The sequence below is a fragment of the Poromitra crassiceps genome, assembly GCF_964638095.1.
Source record: "Poromitra crassiceps genome assembly, chromosome: 2".
NCBI lineage: Eukaryota > Metazoa > Chordata > Actinopteri > Beryciformes > Melamphaidae > Poromitra > Poromitra crassiceps.
Genome location: NC_139624.1, coordinates 31,655,658 through 31,675,912, shown reverse-complemented (window position 1 = coordinate 31,675,912; position 20,255 = coordinate 31,655,658). Strand labels below are relative to the sequence as shown.

Below are 20,255 nucleotides of genomic sequence, written 5' to 3'. Positions count from 1 at the left end.
TTTGCTGTCAGAATAACTATATGAATGTGATTGTGCCCTGGAGCTGAACACGTTTGTGTTTTCTGCTGTGCCTGTGCAGGTCCTGGGCTGGCCTTCATTGCTTACCCCCGCGCTGTCAGCATGATGCCCTTCTCTCCTCTGTGGGCCGCTCTCTTCTTCATCATGATTGTTTTTCTGGGGCTGGACAGCCAGGTAGAAAGTCCTGTATTATGTTAAGTACAGCCAGGTAGAAAGTCCTGTATTATGTTAAGTACAGCCAGGTAGAAAGTCCTGTACTATGTTAAGTACAGCCAGGTATAAAGTCCTGTATTATGTTAAGTACAGCCAGGTAGAAAGTCCTGTACTATGTTAAGTACAGCCAGGTATAAAGTCCTGTATTATGTTAAGTACAGCCAGGTAGAAAGTCCTGTACTATGTTAAGTACAGCCAGGTATAAAGTCCTGTATTATGTTAAGTACAGCCAGGTAGAAAGTCCTGTACTATGTTAAGTACAGCCAGGTAGAAAGTCCTGTACTATGTTAAGTACAGCCAGGTAGAAAGTCCTGTACTATGTTAAGTACAGCCAGGTAGAAAGTCCTGTACTATGTTAAGTACAGCCAGGTAGAAAGTCCTGTACTATGTTAAGTACAGCCAGGTAGAAAGTCCTGTACTATGTTAAGTACAGCCAGGTAGAAAGTCCTGTACTATGTTAAGTACAGCCAGGTAGAAAGTCCTGTACTATGTTAAGCACCATTTAAGTACCTCCTCCACACCAGTTTGTGTGTGTGGAGAGCCTGGTGACGGTCTGTGTTAAGCTCTCTGTGTTTCTCTGCCCTCCTCCCCACCAGTTTGTGTGTGTGGAGAGCCTGGTGACGGCCATAGTGGACATGTACCCCGCTGTGTTCCGCCGCAAAAACCGCAGGGAGCTCTTCCTCTTAGCTGTGGCCCTCTTCTCCTTCTTCATGGGCCTCATCATGCTGATGGAGGTCAAACACGCACGCACGCACACACGCACGCACGCACGCACACACACACACGCACACACACACACAGACACACACACACACACACACACACACACACACACACACATACACACACACACACACACACACACACACACACACACACACACACACACACACACACACACACACACACACACACACACACACACACACACACAATCCTCTGAAACACCATTTTAAACTGTCATGGGACACTAAAACTCTCCATAATAGTGACATTAATTTAGGGTTAGCATCTCTTTAAAGGGATAGTTCACTTTCTTAAGTGGTGCAGCCACTTCTACAAGTGACTTTGTGTGTGTATGGCGAGATTTGGTGGAGTTCACCGCAATTTGGGGGAGTTCACTGAGATTTGGGGAAGTGCACCAAGATATTGGGGAGACTGGCTCGAGGCGACAAGGAAGGAGGTGTGGCCCCGACCCCAGCTCCCCAGTCTGCACAGAGGCACAGCAGGCGTAGAGAGAGAGATGTCAGTAATGTTTCGTCTCGAGGAATGGAGGATGATAGCGTTTCGTCGGTAATACATGCACGCACACACACACGGTTACACACACGACACATTCATGAGCACGCACGAACAGTTTAAGACACATCTGGAAATTAATGGTGAATTAATTTCCTCATTGGTGAGACTTTGGCACGCTATGGAGAGAGTGGCTCGAAACACGCACAAGCCAGTAAATGCACGCATGTGCCACGCACACGCACACACACACAGCACGGATGGGCGTGTAGACGGACGCATGCACGGGTCAGACATGCACAAAACTGCACCGCTTACTTCACCACCTCTGTCAGATTTCTTTTAAAGCCTAGCCCTATTTGCTACTTACCAATGATGATGTTGATTGGTAGCAGCACAATCCATGCTGTTCCTCATAGTAGTCCTGGAAAGTTGGGAAAAAGCAAATGCAAGGTCAATGGGGTCACGCTCCTGTATGTACAAGCTGACTGAGGCTCACTAAAATGACATCCACAGCGCACACAAAGTACATTTCAGTCAGCTTCAGTCAGCTTGTACATACAGGAGCATGATCCCATTGACATTGCATTTGTTTTTTCCTCAACATTCCAGACCTGCTATGAGGAACAGCATGGTTTGTGCTGAGAAAGAACCAATCATCATCATCATGATCATTGGTAAGTAGCAAATAGGGATAGGCTTTACATTTTTTTTTAACTATCCCTTTAAGGAAACTCTAGATTATGACTTTTAATTAAATAATTTATTTGGGGGGGGGGGAAGCAAAAAAAAAAGTGTGCAAACAATTAAATGAATAAATAAAAATGTGAAGAGCCAATAAAGTTTCTTTGCAGATTTTCAAACAGGTTTTATGCAGGCCCTAGCTGTGTTCAGGGAGGAACCTCCATCATATTGACAGTAGATGACACTAACTGGCCAATATGTGCATCAACAGAAGCTGTCTTGAACATTTAGGGATACCTCTTTTCATTTTCCCATCTTGGTAGGCTATGTGTGTGGGTGGGGGCAGCTGTTTGTGTGGGTGAGGAGCAGAAAATACACATCATCTACATTTCTATTTAATTCTGATTAAAGAATCTGATTTTTCCATTATCCTTGAAAACAAATGTAGGTCTGACAGGTAAATTATCATTAAATTATCCTCATAAACAGATTAAATGCTTTATGTGTCTCTCTGTAGGGGGGGATGTATGTCTTCCAGCTCTTTGATTACTATGCTGCCAGTGGCATGTGTCTTCTCTTCATGTCCATCTTTGAGACGGTCTGCATTGCATGGGTCTATGGTAAGTTGGACTCCCTAACCATAAAAAAAAACTCTTAACATTTATTATGGTGGAAAAATGTGTTTCAGGAGTACCGTAGGTGATAGTCGACCGTCATTCTTATTCAGCACTGATTTTTAAGCCTTGGCATGAAAGATGCATCTTTCTCTGTTTTTCCAGGTGCGGATCGCTTTTACGATAACATTGAGGACATGATTGGCTACCGCCCAGGACCTTACATCAAGTACTGTTGGTTGTTCTTCACCCCAGCCACATGCATTGTGAGTATCAACAAACGAATTGTTCTATCACGGCTTTCCAAAAATTACAGAGAGCAAGAGAGAGCAACAGAGAAGAAACATCTCTTCTCTTCTCTTCTCTTCTCTTCTCTTCTCTTCTCTTCTCTTCTCTTCTCTTCTCTTCTCTTCTCTTCTCTTCTCTTCTCTTCTCTTCTCTTCTGTTCTGTTCTGTTCTGTTCTGTTCTCTTTTCTCTTCTGTTCTGTTCTGCTCTCTTTTCTTCTCCTCTCATCAGTGTCACTAATAACATGCTACCTACTTTTCTCCAGGGTACCTTTGCCTTCTCCCTCATCAAATACACTCCTCTGAAGTACAACAATGAGTATGTGTACCCATGGTGGGGATACTTCATCGGCTGGCTGCTCGCTCTCTCCTCCATGGTCTGCATCCCCCTCTGGATGATCTACAAGATCAGCACCACCCAGGGCACGTTCAGAGAGGTGACTGTCCACCCTTAAATGACCATGGCACCAAGCTTTTGGGGTTTAAGTCCATTGGTCACGTAAACCAATCCCTGATGAGAGGATTGGCACCAAAGTCATCTGTGTATACCCGCTAGTTGGGTCCGGTGTGCATGCTAACGCTTTAGCATAGCCTACATAGTTGTTTTTGGTCCTTTGGCCTGTAGATTCACAACTTCTGAAAACAAAACATCAAACTTCATCATTACTGAAGTACATTATGAATCAACAGTGCAAAAAACTTTCACTGTCTGACTTCCTTTTTAAACAAGACAAGTTATGCTTGAAGTCTCGCAGGAAAACAGATCTACTATTACAGGAAAACGAATCTACTATTGAAATTGTATTGTTTTTTTTTCAAATTTCACATCTATTTTATTAGTGAATCCCCAAAACAAATCTGGCAGTCATCAGATTATCAAGCTATCAAGTCTGAAAGCTGCTCCAAGTTCTCATTTTCTTACTTTGAGGATAATGCCAGTCGCCAGTGATTCACAGAGATGACTTTAACATTAAACATTAAATAGTGGCTGAGATTGGAGTCTGAGTCAAAATAGGCAGGAGTCCAAGTCAAGTCTTCAGTTTAAAGGATTTCACCTGTAGAAACCTGTGTATGAAATGGGCCTCAAACTGCTATGCCTGATTAGTCGATTCTTACGCATTGATTAGTTGCAAGATAATTAAGTAAAGCACAGATCAGATTATTTTGTTCTTGGACTTGATTTGCTCTGGCCTTGATCTTGACATTGTCTCAACTCTCTCTGAACCTGTTCTTGACTCAAGTTCATCTGGATCTGCTCTTAGAATGGACTCGGACTCGATTAAACCCAGTTCTATTGTTTGATCTCTCTACAGCGCATCCAGCTGCTCATCAGACCCTCAGATGACTTGCCCAAAACCAAAAGGGAGCAGGAGAGGTTACTGGCCATCTTTGCTCCCGAGGGCGATGCCACCATGAGCAAAAATGGCTACTTTCCTGTTTCAGAGAGGGACTCCAACTTATGAGGACCCAGTGACAAGGAAACAGATGTGGGTTTTGGTTCCATCGTAAATGTCCATCCTTGACTTGTTGCACCCATGCCTCCTTTCCAAACATCACTGCGGGAAAAGGTCCAACAACAAACCATTGCATCCTCTCCTCTAATGCATTTTTGGTCTGGAGAAAAGAGACAATACAATGTGTAGGGAATGCAGTAATCTAATTAAAAGAAAAGAAAAGAAAAGGAAAGAAAGAAAGAAAGAAAGAAAGAAAGAAAGAAAGAAAGAAAGAAAGAAAGAAAGAAAGAAAGAAACAGAAAAAAGTATAATCTGTTATGGTTACTGAAGAATTCAACATCTTCAGATTATGGATACTTTTGGGAAAAATAGCTGTCATTGTCATTGTTTTAGAAGGAATACAATGCCTTTTTTGCAGGGACAAAAGGAATTTCCACTATTCAAATTACAGTCTCTAATAGGTTATGGATTATGTAGAAGAAAGTAATCCAAAATGAATTGTGGAAAAATAACAATTACATTATTGTGTTTGAATAAACCAGTGGACTGGTTCCACTTAAAGATGGAAAGTAAATGTTTTAGTTTAAATAGCGAGGAAGTGTTTTATGCAAATGCAATATTAGTGGCCTGGTTAACCAGCCGGTCACGTCAATATTAAGGCAACCATATTGGAATGTAGCAGCAGGAGTGCGACAACAGGTTACACATCAGATATCATATGAAAGTACTTGGGGATATAGTAACTTCTAGAAGTCTCCTTAGGTCTCTGCCATCACTGCACAATGGCTGTTAAGCCACATTTGTATATTATTACCATGTTATTGTTATGGAATGACTGATTGAGGCTGTTTTCCTTTTGTATTTACAGGAATTGTGGTAAAATGTTACACTGTACAGTGGAGCCATGAATAAAAGTATGTGTTCTTGATATTGCCAATCAATGAAAATACGTTATGTCATTGAGTGCAAATTATAATAATGCTAGCTAGTACTAACATGACTTGTGTACAAGTAAATGTACAATGTAGTTTCATTTTTTTGTAGCATAATATGACTGTACAAAGAAATGTGAATCTTGTAAGTATGTTTTGAAATAAATAACATGTACAATTTAACTTGGTCTTGAACCTTTTTACCACAGCATCATTGCAATTTCATGGTTTTATTGTGATTTGATCATGTCATTTTATGATCATATCCAGGTTATAGCTACATTCTTAAAAAATCAATAAAATAGAGGGGACACAGTGGTGCAGTGGTAGTGCCGTCGCCCCACAGCAAGAAGGTCCTAGGTTTGATACCCGCCTGGGACGCTGCAGCTCGGCACCCACGGCCCAAGCAAGGCCACCCCTCGCGTGGAGGCGGCACAGAGTGGCCCCCACATCAGCAATAACTCATTACCAATAGGATTTCAATAATATTCTACCAGTTACTTTGTCAAGTAACACAAGTCACAAATTTAGTTATTATTATTTTTAAATCAAAGCACATATTTAAATAAAGATACAATCATTTCCTAATCAAACTGTGTGTTTTTGTGCAAATGACCACTATAGATGACAATGGCAAAGGAAAAAAATAACATTTAGAATTTTGGATGGTTACTTTACACTGACTTCAAGACGGTTGAAATTATTTTTCAGTAGGGACTGTTCGTTATTTAGAAGGGGGGGTCACTGGAGGGATTTGGGGCGCTCTGAATTAAAAAGCTGTGACCCTTCTCTGACCGAAATATATTTTTCCTTGAACCTCCACAAGTGATTGAAAAAATATGATCGACACTCCCTGACAAAATGTTATATAATGGAAGCGGAAGTCTTGACGCCTGCTCTACTCGGAAAACCCTGAATACACCTATTTCACATCCCACCCAAATAAGCCACTTTGTGTCTAAAATGCAGAAACACGGGTGCAAGCAAGACATTGGAAATGGAAGAGATGGAAATTAGCCTATGGCTAAATCTGTTACAAAGCATCTCTTCCCCTATGGGGTTTAATGTTTTTTTATATATGTCCCTGACAAATAAACTAATAATTCAAACAAAACATGAGTTAGAGTGCTGGGACTGGACGTTACTTACTGCATTTTAGACACACAATGGCTGATTTGGGTGGGATGTGAAATAGGCTAATTGGCCGTCTGTCCCAGAGTCTTATTAGTCAGACTGATAGACACTAGGGCCCAGGTGGGGGTGCAGGTTACCTGGCTCTGGGTGTTGGACAGCACTGGAGGCTGAGTGGATCAGGGCAGCATACTGGCCAGCAGACCTGGCTGAAGGGACTGGCTGGACACTCTGCAGCCACAGCAGGCAGCAAGCAGGCTTCATGGCACAACCATCACACTGACCTACAGAAAGACAACAGACCATCACACTGACCTACAGACAGACAACAGACCATCACACTGACCTACAGACAGACAACAGACCATCACACTGACCTACAGACGAACAGCAGATCCATCACCTGACCTACAGACAGACAACAGAGTAGACCATCACACTGACTTACAGACATACAACAGACCATCACACTGACCTACAGACAGACAACAGACCATCACACTGACCTACAGACAGACAACAGACCATCACACTGACCTACAAACAACAGACCATCACACTGACCTACAGACAGACACCAGACCATCACACTGCCCTACAAACAACAGACCATCACAGTGATCACACTGACTTACAAACAACAGACCATCACACTGAACTATTGATCCGGGAAGTGCGAATCTGGCAATATATTTCCAACTTTTAGTTAGCCTACATACTTGGCCAATAAAGCTGATTCTGATTGAGTTGTGTGTTAAAAAAAGAAGAAGGATGTAATGTCCCTAACTGAACAAAGAAATGTACTGGAAATGACACCGCTTTTTTAAAGGACTCTATACTTTCTTGGACATAATACCAGGTAGCCTTTTACAGCTGTGGGGTAGGAATGATATAGCAATTTTTCTTGTTACAACTATTTACCACTGGGTGTCGCGCTTCTCCTGTGCCGTGGGTGAGAAGATGATTGGTTGAAATACCGTGCGGCGCTCTCTACGTGCCTTGGGTGACGCCCCACTTTCCCACCATGCACCGGGTGATGTAAGGAAAGATGGCGGAAGGAGGAGCGGCTGATCTGGATACCCAGAGAGGAGAGGTCGCGGCACTGTTGAAAACACAGCTAAGAAAGGGAGACACTTGGTAAGACTTTCCCTATCACTTTTTGAAAGTATTACGCGGCCGTGGGCTGACTCCGTCGAGGCTGTCAAAGTCCTGAAGGATCGGGAAGCGCAGGTGACGGGCCGTGTTGACAGTTAGCTACGAGCTAGCTAACGCTACCCTGTCAACTTCATGTGTGGCAGCTTGGCTTGCTAGCGGTAGCTAACTTGAAGGCTAGCTACGAGACTGTCACTGAATAACGTTAGATTCCACATTTTCCACAAATATTGCATTCTGGTAAGTATATTTGATACTTCTTAAAGGCCATTTTGCTTTTCCTCTGATGACACGGTCTCAGTTACATTACATTGCGTTTGGCTGATCTATCCAGTCAGCTAACACAAGCTAGCCAGCTTGGGAAGCTTCAAGTGGTTTACCCGTGAGCTCATCCGTAAAGCACCTGTCAAAATCACAGAGCCAGCTGGCCAGCCAAGCAGCAACCTGAACTCACTTAGCGTCAACTGTGTTACTACTATTACACGATCAATCCGTGTTATGTTGCTTGCCTTTTAAATCCTGATTTGTTTGGATCGATGGTGGTAAGGTAGACCTCAGCTGGCCAAGCATCACTAGTATGACCGTTCAACCTGTAGAAATAAACATTGCAAGTGTCACGCAGACCCATGTGCCATAAAGAACCGTGAACGTGAATAGTTGTACCTCTTCTTGCTTGAGCAGACTGTAGCCCATTGGTGAAACATTGCTACTTGTATTCTCCACAGGTACCTGGTGGACAGTCACTGGTTCAAACAGTGGAAGAAATATGTGGGATTTGATAGTTGGGACAAATACCAGATGGGGGACCAGAATGTCTACCCAGGACCTGTTGACAACTCTGGCCTTCTCAGAGGTAAGACAGACAAACCTTTGCCTTTCTGGATTTCATATCACTATATGGGCTAATGTATCACACATACTGTGTGGAGCAATAGGACACTGCAGTGCAAGGCTTCATTTAGAATGCTGTAGTTTACCTTCACACCACACCAGGAGCCCCAGGTCAGTTTTGCTGCTACTTCCAGAACTATTAGACTAATGTAGTTCAGAGGAAAAGAGAACAAAAATACATTGTTGACTAACTGTATTCACCTTATGTTCCAACACGGGTCAGCCAGTTACTTCCTATTGTGTTTACACTTCCTGTGACAGTACAGTACTATTGACCAGGTAAAACAGACTGTGTTTTGAACAGGAAGTCATAACACAACTGGGTCAAGTGGGTGGGGCTACATAAGGTGATATTCAGTAGCCTCTTTTGGGGTTCATAGAAAACTCTCCAGCATACTTATTTCTTTGTGTGGTTTTTCATGAGACAGTCAATTTAGGGTTACCAATGAAAATGACTAGATATTTAGCTCCCACTGAAACTGCCCCCCCCCCCACTCTTATTGTTTGTCTTTTTCCTGCCCCTCCCTCCCTCTAGATGGTGATGTGCTGGCCATCAAGGAGCACCTCATCGATGAGCTCGACTACATCTTGGTCCCGACGGAGGGCTGGAACAAGCTTGTCAGCTGGTACGGATTGACAGATGGTCAGGAGCCAATCTCACGTAAGGTAAGGCTTCCTCATTAGCATATGACCCCGAATGGATTTGATGGACGGAGAGTGTGCTGCAATGCTACATGAATGGCAGAACCAATAGGGTTCAGTTGTTGCTCGAAACTGAATACCAGCGAATCAAGTGTGGTTTAACGAGATGCATTGTAATTGAAGTGGTCATTAGCTGCTATTTTCTGTGGAGCGTGGTGGCATGACTTGTTAGGGTTAGTCCGTTTTAACGGAGAGTTATAGGCTACTAAGGCTGCTTTGAATTTTGGGTATTAGGAGTGAAGCACTGTCTGCTGTACATGGAAACTTGAGTTATGGATCACCATTTTTCAATGTAGAGCAGAAAGGGGTGCAGGTCGATGATATTGGATAATTATTTCATATCACAACATCCGTGTGATCCATCTAAATCAGTGTCTACAGCACATGTTTGTAGGTGAATCCCAGGCATGATTTGCCTCAAATTCCAGCCTCACCCTTTTCTTTTATACATGTTGATATGGCTCAGCTATTTCTCATTCCACATTTATAACCATCATAATTGTGCAACACCAGTATGCACAAGGCCTGGGTTACGCCATAAACAATATGGTACAATGTAAATGATTTGTTAGGCTAAAGGTTTACCGTGTACAGGAGCTGGAAATGAGCACTGATATTATGTGAGGTATTTATTGGGAATGTTTTGTTGCTCATGAAAAGGAAGTGCTCATTTTCATTCATTTGACTGAGATTTTCTTTCATTGATGTCATGAATTACTTCTGATGATTCAGAAGTAATTAATTCATGAATTACATTCATTCCTTTCCTTAGTGAGTAGTTTCAGAGAAGTTTTGGGATAGTGATAAAAAAACAAACACTGAATGTGTGCGTGTGTGCCGACAGCTGATTTGCCAGTGGAATACTTCATGGAGGCTATTTCTAACTGCACAAGCCCTACTGTACTTGCGTGAATCCCAGCTTCAAATCTCGCTAGTCATGGCATCATGGCTGCTGGATAGGTTTCTTCCCCTCTCTCTCTCTCTCTCTCTCGCTCTTTCTCCCCTTCCATCGACCCTCCCATTTTGCCATGTATGTCGGGGGACGTATCGGGTGGCCACAGGGTTTCTATTTTCAGCCAACGTTCTGGATGACTGAAAAGCTACATGGAGCGATCTACGAGACACAACATGCAGGAGGTTCATTATTAGTTTTTCTTCTGTTTTTTACACTTTGTCACTTTTGTGGGGTTGTCATCCTAAGGAGCAGGGGGCTGCACGAGCGTTTGAAGGGACTTGGCAGGATTGTGGTCACAGGTTGGACGCTGTGGCTCCTTGCTTTGTCATCTTCATGTTTGATGGCCAACACCGGCGGAGTGTTCCTACGTGTCCTCGCTTTTTGAAGTGGAGGAATGCTGGCTGAGGTCAAGCTGAGAGAGAAGCAGCGTCAGAGCTTTTACGAAGAGGGGGAGAGAGCGAGAGATAAGCAGGGGGGTGGGGGGGTGGGGTGGGGTTCAAACAGTTCTGGCTTGGCTCTACTTTGAGACATTCTGCCAGAGTTTGGCGAGGAGTTGGGCTTTTGCTCTGTGTTGTCAGAAACACATGGGTATTGTGCAAGGGACAGGGTGGGCTTGGGGGGGTTATTGAGGCTCGGGACGGGCGGGGGAGATTTTGAGCTGTGTGTGTGTGTGTGCTCACAGGAACATTGTGAGGTCGGTGGTGGCGTGTGTGTGTTGGGGCGGGGGGAGGGCAGTAACGGAGGGGCTCAGCTGTGAAATAAATAGGCTGGGACCCCTCAGCTGTTTCCACGCCTTGCTGCTAATTTAGGCACTTCTCTCTTGCTCCTATGAGGGCAACCAGAGCAGCAAACTTCACTTTGTTGACCATTGGACACAGCGGCTGGAACATCTCAACATTCAACAGCCAACTTTTACTGTTTTACCTGACAGCTAGATTTTCAGAATAGAATCAGCCCTCCAGATATTTGTAGGGCTACTGGCCAAAATGGCCGATAGAGCTGGCAAGCTTACTGGTCACAGCCAAAGAATAACCAGCTGGGGGGCTGGTGTTAATATCCCGCTCTGGTGTGAGAGCTAATGTTGCTAATAGTTAACACTATAAGAGTTGGCCATTCCTGTATCATGACAGTCAACAACAGCTCTGCTATAGTTCCATGTATAGTTCCATTTGCTGTAGCGAGAGTTGTACATAGAGAGTTGAATAAAGGGTGAGAGCCAGGGAGGCTCAAAAACGGGGGCTCAAAAGTTGCTCATCCCGATCTCGACTCTTCTCGTCCCTGGCACCTCTTGGTGGAACGAGCTTCCACCTTCGGTCAGGACAGCTGAATCACTGCCGATCTTTCGGAAAAGACTAAAGACACACCTTTTCAGGCTCCATCTGGGCCCTTCTTGACACTTCTTTCTCTCTCTTTCTTAAAAAAAAAAAAAAAAAAAATACTAACCTAAACTAAACTTGTACCACTGTTCCTTCAGAAGTTGTAGTTGTCATAGACTGTGCTGCATAGTTGATTGCTCTATTGCTGACAAAAATGTGTTATTGTAAGTCGCTTTGGATAAAAGCGTCTCCCAAATGACGTAATGTAATGTAGGGAGGAAGGGGGATATCTTTGGTTTCGATAGCCTCTGTCAGAGCTTGTTTCTTGGTTTAGGACGTAACAGTCGAGACTCGAGTCGCTAAATGATGTGTTAAATTCTAAGCTTTATCTATGTGGAGTCAACTAACATAGTACACATATTAAAAATGCAGTTAATAAAAGAAAGAAAGTGTTAACACATTGAATTTAAGTCATTAAATTAATGCCTGTGTGTCTCTGATTACAGCTATTTTTGCATCGTACAAAATGTGATTATATCCGCTAATATAATTACATACGGTATATTGAAAACACCTGCATATTACTCATTAAGTATGCATATTTAATTAATCATGAATTAAATATGCAGTACTTGGAGCAGTTAATGAATAAATCGATTAATTCAAACCCCTTGCTTCTTTCAGGTGGTTGAACAGGGTATGTTTGTGAAACACTGCAAGGTGGAGGTGTACCTGACGGAGCTGAAGCTCTGTGAAGACAGCAACATGGACAACGTAGTCACCAGACGCTTCAGCAAAGCCGACACAATAGGTAAGCCTGAACCCCCTGCAGTCAGTGCTCTTAAAGCACGTACAGACTACAAGATCCTCGTGAGTCGTCAGTCTCTGTTCCTTTCACACTATACAACTGTCTGTCTTGTAATCAGGAGTCTTTGAGTCGTTTTGGTTTTCACACTATATGACTGAGCTGGGACAGAGGATCACACATTACAAGATATTTCACCAGGAGAATCCCCGACAAGTCCGCAAACGCAGTCTCATTCTCCAAAATTGGTTCAATGTTAGATTTATTTATTCTGAGTTATTAAGTTTACGGCTATCTCAAATATTATTTGCATTTCGATTGGATAATAGAATGATTTTAGTAAACATATAACATTTGCATAGCTACTTAAATGCTTTTTAAATTAGTTTTTTGGTTGTGGGACAGTTTGTACCAATCCCGGAGAATGACCTCCTCAGTCAGACCACTTGCCTGTTTGTAGCATGCTGCAGACAGCGCACATCACCCCGGCTGTGTCTGCCTCACTACGCTCTTCTCCCCTGACCACACGCCCGACATGACTAGATATCAAGCAGGCTAGATATCCGTCGGACCTCTGTGACTGGTCGGTGAGTGCTCGGGGGACCTCTGTGACTGGTCGGTGAGTGCTCGGGGGACCTCTGTGACTGGTCGGTGAGTGCTCGGGGGACCTCTGTGACTGGTCGGTGAGTGCTCGGGGGACCTCTGTGACTGGTCGGTGAGTGCTCGGGGAGCTCCTCGCTTGCGTCTGTGGACAGTTCACACTTAACAAGCAAGTGCCGATTTGAGAGCCCCGGGCCAACGTGATTTGCCTCTGATCAGGGGGGGTTTGTCGCAGAGCCCCCAAAACACCTCGCCGAGGGCTCGGAGCGCATAGTGTGAACTCGGCATTACCCACTGTCCCAAATGAACCTTTTGGCTCACCTGCCAAGCACTGGTGAACAAATACTTGACAAGAAAAATAATTACGGTAATTAAATTTTTCATAGAAATATATGGGACTTATTTTATAACGTGCTCGCTCAATTCATCATGATGCTCAGTAGAATTCAAGTGAGCATTTTCAAGCCAGGTTTGAAAGTTTGAGAACAGGCAAAAAACAAAAACTCTATAACCATCTCAAATGTTCTGGGTTTAAAAAGTTACCGGCCAGTTTTGCGGGTGACCGTGTTAATTTATCTGCCATTTGGCACTTGGCGGGTCTTAATTTTGGGCCCTGCTGTTAGCGGCTATTCACCTAATAGTAGTCAATAAGACCATAATAACTGGCATGTAATAGCTATAAAATGACTTTTCACTTTCCTCTTTGTTTATTTAATTCATAAAATAAGGTGACCCTTTAATTTTTGATACACATAAGAAAATGATGTGGTCTGGTAAATAATGTGGGTGTATTCAAAAGTATTCCTCAACCCTGTTTGTAAACAGACTTGACCCATGTCCAGGGAGTTCCCCAAGCCCCGGTAGCTGGTGATTTCTCTGCATACTGGCATCTGGCCTACCGGTTACTTTATACACTGTAAAAAAAAAGAAAAAAAATAGAGATTTCTTTACAGTGCACCTGAACGCAACATACAAGATACCCACTGAATAAGTGTCCAAATGTTCATGTCATTCTGGCCAATACTCCACTTCTGTTATAACATTTCAGTCTGGAATATGGAATATCTTTCAATAATCTTTATGACTAAAAGGCTAAAAGTAATCTCATGTGTAAGAAATGACTGTTCTACATTGAAGTAATTTTTTTAAATAATTAACTTGTTGGTTTTGGATTTATTTAGCTTCAAGAGTGCCTTTTTGTTCGTGTGACCCTCAACACAGGCTTTGAGAATCCCGGGCCACTTACTGATACTTATGCTTAAATGAACCCACTCATATTCTGGTTTATTTCAAGAAAAACATTTTGGCTAGTGGAAATTCTAATTGGCTGATAACTTCTATCAGCCATATTGGCAAGTGGTCAAAAAAGCTAATTTCAAGCCCTGCAGGAAGAGCAGGTGGTGACATAGGAGTGAGTGAGAAAAGGATCAAATATTGGTGTTTAAAGTCGAGGTGAACCCGTTCGTGACATGCATCTGAGTCCGTTTCAGACTGAAAACAAATGAGAGAGGCAGGGGCATGGCCCCCTGAACCCCCCAAGAGGGTCCAAGGAAGGTCTACCCACCACAATCTCTCCAAATCCTGTGGGAAACATACAGTTATTAGTATTTTCTTTGTTCTTAAAAATATACATTGCCTGTTTGTTTTTTGCAATATGGATATTGTTTTATTTATAATTAAATTGAGCATTGGGCCTTTATAAGAATGTTTATTTGTATTATTTCAATTGTCACACTCATGGATACATATTTGATTTTTGTTTATCAATTTGGGAAAAGGACCACTGGAACAAACGGCGCGAACATGATCCGGCTACTTTCTCAATCTGACTGGCTACTCAAAAGTTTGGCATGTCTTCTCCCAAGAATCGCCAAACCCTTGTTCGTTGGGACACAGGATTTATACACATCCACATCCACACACACACACACACACTCACACACACATACATGTACACACATGCACGCACGCACGCATATACCCACGCACGCACATGCACATGCACACACACACACACACACACACTTTTACTTACTTTGCTTATGGCAGTCCTCGATGTCGACGATGACGTTGCTCCAAATGGAATTTGTGAGGTTGGTTATTGTAATGTCTTTCGCCTGTGCATAGCCAGGTGGCTGCTCAGACCGATGCGTGATCCGCAGATTTTGTCACAGGAGGGGCAGGGGAAGGCAGCAGTAGTGGTCGGTGGTGCTATGGCACGTTGGTGCCGCTGTGCACGCCGCTGTACTCTCCTCTCTGTGAACTTCTCCTGAAGACGAGTGATCCCCTGGTGACAGGTTGAGCTCCAGGTGTGGCGATCAGCAGCCAGGGACTCTAGTGCATGCACGCACACGCACACACACACACACACACACACACACACACACACACACACACACACACACACACACACACACACACACACACACACACACACACACACACAAAGCAACAATTAGACATGCCTTGGCATTAAGACTCAGTTGTCCTCACTATGTCTGTGTGGGATATCATAGGAGACTCTTAGATACTGATAGATCAAACTCAAAATGGGGTAAATTCCCCCCCACTACCCTCTGTGTTGATTGAAAGCACATTTCATCATATAAGTAGCCATCAGCCATGTGCCATCCTGCCCTAAATAGTATGCAGGTTTTCATAAAACACACACAACATGGTTGATGGCCACTGCATTATATAACAAGGTACACCTTTTTTCAGTGAATGGGTTTTACATGCCATCCGCCTTTCTAAAGATAACCACAGGTGGGTAGAATTCAACATTTGTCATTTTTTCCCACTAATTTTGAGTTCTCAGAATCGATACTGATGTCAAAAATCATTACAATGCCCATCACACACACCAAGCACACACAAGAGTGGAGGCATAATCCCACACAGGTAAGCCTCTAGTTCTACTGTTGTCCCAGCATGTCATCAAAGTATTTTTTTAACGCTTATAACCCATTTCATCCCAGCAGGGCAACGTCGTTCATGTCAGTTACAGAGACGGTTCAACACAGGAAGAAAGCAATATTTGCTTCTTCAAAAACATCCAAGACTAGACAAAAACTACCATGCCTGGAGTAAGAAGGGGCTGGTTTCCATCAGAGACCTATACATACAGTAGATGGCCATTTCGCATCCTTTGATCTTCTGAGGAGGAAATTTGAGTTGCTCAACATGCACTGGCTCAGATACCTACAAGTTAGAAATTATGTTCGATCCAAGATTCGTGACTTTGAAGCTCTCCCAAATGAAGAAGCCCCCCCCACTCCAGGCATCTTATTTCTAGATTTGTGTGTCTATTTGATGGCTGCATCAGGGCCCCCACTGAGAGGATTAGAGAGGTGTGGCAGGAGGAACTTGGTGTTGATTTATCTGAAATGATATGGGACAGGAGTCTGTCTGTGGTCCAACTCGGCTCATTTAATAGCAGACACCAGCTGATCCAATTTAAAGTCATTCACAGTCTTCATTATTCCAAGTCTAGGTTACACAAGATCTACCCTTCTGTCTCACCACTATGTGATAGGTATCAGGTGTTAGAGGGTACATTACATTGTCCCATGCTTTTTGGTTTTGCCATTCACTATCCACTATTCTGGGCCAAAATATTTGATTGGTACTCTAAGGCCTATAAAATAACCCTTCAGCCAGAGGCGGAACTCGCTATCTTCAGCTGCTCGGAATCCTCATTCTGAAGGAGTGGAAGACCCCCTCCCCACCCTCTTTTCAGCTGTGGCTGACGGACATGGTCTCGGATATACGTATGGAGAGACTCCGGTTCTTGAGGACCAATTCACTTAAGAAATTATTTGGGACCCGTTTCTGGCCTACTTCGACGAGGTTAAAAGCGACATGTAACTCACCCAACTGACTTCTCATGGACCCTTTGCGTGGGATCCCACGCACATCTCTTACAAGCGCATAAGCACTTTACACGGCAGGTAGCGTCACGCTGTAATATTGGAATGTAGATGATATGTTTTGTTTGTTTTGTTTTTCTTTCTTTCTGTGTCTGAGCCTTTTGTTTTTCACGTTCTGAAAATTGCAAAATAAAATATTGGAAAAAGAAACAACCATCCAAGACTCTCGCAAATAATCTCTTTCACAAAATTTTAAAATGCAGCCTTGCTACGCATGTCTGGGATAACGGAAAATGGATTTGAAAATGTACAGGTCTTGAAAGCTTGTACAGCAAAAAGATTGGAAAAGTATCCAAAGAATATTGTGTCACTGTCATTTATATAGTAGTAGTGAGATTAAGAGACACTGTTATTTTACACATTGTGATAATTATGTCATGAAGAGTCATCCTCAGCTACGGCCATTTACCTTTTCATATTGCCCATACACTGTTCCCCTTCTTCACATAAAAGATTGACCAGAAAGCCATCAACAAATGAAGGTCTGGAATAAGTATGATGACATTTTGAAATGGAAGTTTTTATTTGATTTGAAGTGTAGTGTTGATCCTCACTCTACCCCCTGTGCTGCAGACATGATAGAGAAGGAGATGAGGAAGCTGTTCAGCATCACCGACGAGAGGGAGACCAGGCTGTGGAACAGGTACATGAGCAACACCTTCGAACCTCTCAACAAACCGGACAGCACCATCCAAGATGCCGGCCTCTACCAAGGACAGGTACTGTAGGCACTTCATCCCATGTTATCACTATGTGAATACTATTTCAATACTCTTTGGCTAGCTGGCTAACAAGCCATGACAAGAGTTACATAAACAAATGGGATTAAAATGTGTCAGACGTTAAGTTTTGTACACAGGAGACAAAGCTACATTCAACAGCAGCTGAAGAGGAGTTCTGGCTAGTGTTAGCATTACAAGTGGGCAGCACTACTCGCTGCTAGCTGTTAGCTACAGATTGCTAGCTGACAGAACACGCACACATTTAACCATCAGAAACATTACAAAGTACGGTGAAACGTGACAGTAAAACAACATGGGACCGAGTAACATTCGCTTTACTGCTACCTGCTATAGCAGCGTCAAGCTAGTCTCACGTAGTCAGACCCACCGTCGAAGTTGGCAAGCTTCCAGCGACAGAGGGTCTGAATCACAAGTCTCCGAATCACACGAGACTTCCGGCGCTCCAGTCAGATGCTGGACGCAAAATCTGGTTGGCTGGGCTATGACAGAAGTTACGTCATACAGCACGTCATACAGTGTGCCTCCCACATTACAGTCCATTCAGTGGGACACCGTGAAGCACCGTAAAGAGAGAAACAATAAAAGGAGCAACCAAAAAAGAGCGATAGGCTGTCTTGCAGGACCGTAGTTTATCTCTATTGTCCGAAATGAATGATTTGGAGCAAAGAAGGCAGCCAAAGTTTGCAGTTTTAGTCGGCGTGGTGGTGGTTTGAGCCATTTCAATGAATAGAGTTGATGTTTTCACCCGGGGTCTATTTAGCTGTTGCACACATTCTGAATGCACCTCCCACGAGGTCTGTGGTTGGTCAATTCATATGTCACGCCTCTTTTGCCCTGGGGGGCGAGCGTTAACCACTTTTGAGAGTTGTGCTCCAGACGTAGATATCATCTACGGCTGGCACTGCGAGACTAGCGTCAAGCTACCTAGATTTAGCTAAGATGAGACAGGAAGTTGGGTCGTTTTGTTTTCGAGCTAAAGAGGACATGGAACATTTGATCATATGACTCTAGTTCATTTGCATTTGACGTCAGACAAGACAGGACACTGCTTTCAAGTCTGAAATTTACCTAGATTTGCTAGAAAGATGAACATTTCAGCTTTTTGCCAACTAGGGCACTGCTAGATGATGTCACTACTGTAGGTTGACTGTACAGTACAGTACAGTACAGTACAGTACAGTACAGTATTAATGATTTTGAAAATTTTGATTAATCAAAACAACCACAATCCAGAAAGACATCATTATGCTGTGAGCCTGTTAAAATTCAAAATCCTTAATACCAACACTTAACTAGCCTGTACTCCACTGCTGTACTGTACTGCACTGTATTGTACTGCACTGTACTGTATTGTACTGTACAGTCAAAACCTAGTGACATCAAGGGGAAGTGTTGTTAATCTTTTAGCAAATCTAGGTAAAGTATAGCCCCTATAGGGCATAAAAAGTATGCCATCAAGGAGCAGCCAGGGCGAGGCTGTGCAGCAGCTGAGCTGCGTATGCGAGCTGCAGGGCCAGCTCAGCGAGCTGCAGGGCCAGCTCAGCGAGCTGCAGGGCCAGCTCAGCGAGGTGCAGGGCGGGCGCTAGGAACAAATAAAAAGACTCCCTTGGGAACGTCAATGCTATTAAAAAGAAAATTACCGCACGGACAGCTCTCATTGACAATGAATTGAAATGGTGCTGCTTCCGGTGACGTAAGACACATCACTCCCTGTGTAGGCCAAAAGATCTTTTACTGAAAAGGCCTACCAGACAACGGGTGTTTAAGAATGGCCAATGTAAAAGCTTGAAGGTTGATTGATTCACTATTATGTTCTCTCAGTTGGTGAAAGAGAATAGCAAAATGGAAACGTATTCATGAAAATGTCACAGATTATGTCAGTTAGCAAGGCAAGGTCTCATAATGAGAAGATCACAGCATCATCCCCACATCTGTCTGTCAGCAGCTATGTGAGGCAGTGATCCTCTACCTCTACCTGCTCCCTCACTTGAAGTCGCTCTGGATAAGAGCATCAGCTGAACCACGTTGGTTTAAAATGTACATGTACATGTCCGGGTCTTTGCGTAACCTCTGTTACTTGTGGAATTTGGCCCGACATGTGAAGTGCATCCACCTGGGAGTTGAGCAGAGCCGCACACAGTCTCTTTAAAAGCCCAGACTAATCTAGACAACTGGCCACAATGGGCCAGCAGGCTTTAGGTAGCAGGGCCGCTCCATTCACCGGCAGCTGTTCCAGAGGATTGTCGGGCCTTTTTAGCTTGCATTGGACAAAGCCTCTCTAACTGGGCCAGTGTATGCGGTCCATCCGGCTCCCTGTCTTTCCCCAGTGGAAACAACTACAGTTTGTAGAGGAAAGGCATATTTTAGCAGCACCAGTAACATGTTGTTTGTTCCCCCGATGGCTTTTGAGAAATCAATGGTAGGTCATCCACAGTACTGTAAGTATGGGAATACCAAACAGCTATATTTCCTAACAGAGGATGTACAACTCTAGGCTTTATACCCCCCTCCCCATTGTCTCTTGATGTTATCAGTAATTAAATTCTCATACCCCCTGGGTTCTTGATAACCTTGATGTCATATGGTTATTCT

The 20,255-nt window shown here is 43.5% G+C and overlaps 2 protein-coding genes across 2 annotated transcripts in view; both read left to right on the top strand.

Moving 5' to 3' along the window:
- Nucleotides 1-4,516, top strand: part of LOC310789740 (sodium- and chloride-dependent GABA transporter 2-like) — a gene marked incomplete at its 3' end in the record, with an annotated part of 13,671 nt that extends 9,155 nt beyond the window's left edge. Inside the window, exons 9-14 of the mRNA XM_083651405.1 lie at nucleotides 80-192; nucleotides 828-965; nucleotides 2,672-2,774; nucleotides 2,934-3,034; nucleotides 3,320-3,490; nucleotides 4,367-4,516. Coding sequence (XP_083507531.1) covers nucleotides 80-192; nucleotides 828-965; nucleotides 2,672-2,774; nucleotides 2,934-3,034; nucleotides 3,320-3,490; nucleotides 4,367-4,516 — 776 coding nt within the window. The remainder of the gene's footprint in view (nucleotides 1-79; nucleotides 193-827; nucleotides 966-2,671; nucleotides 2,775-2,933; nucleotides 3,035-3,319; nucleotides 3,491-4,366) is intronic.
- A 3,101-nt stretch (nucleotides 4,517-7,617) lies between these two features.
- Nucleotides 7,618-20,255, top strand: part of usp15 (ubiquitin specific peptidase 15) — a 49,861-nt gene continuing 37,223 nt past the window's right edge. Inside the window, exons 1-5 of the mRNA XM_083658017.1 lie at nucleotides 7,618-7,707; nucleotides 8,448-8,575; nucleotides 9,149-9,279; nucleotides 12,271-12,397; nucleotides 17,494-17,639. Of these exons, the coding sequence (XP_083514143.1) occupies nucleotides 7,619-7,707; nucleotides 8,448-8,575; nucleotides 9,149-9,279; nucleotides 12,271-12,397; nucleotides 17,494-17,639 (621 nt within the window). The 5' untranslated portion in view covers nucleotide 7,618. The remainder of the gene's footprint in view (nucleotides 7,708-8,447; nucleotides 8,576-9,148; nucleotides 9,280-12,270; nucleotides 12,398-17,493; nucleotides 17,640-20,255) is intronic.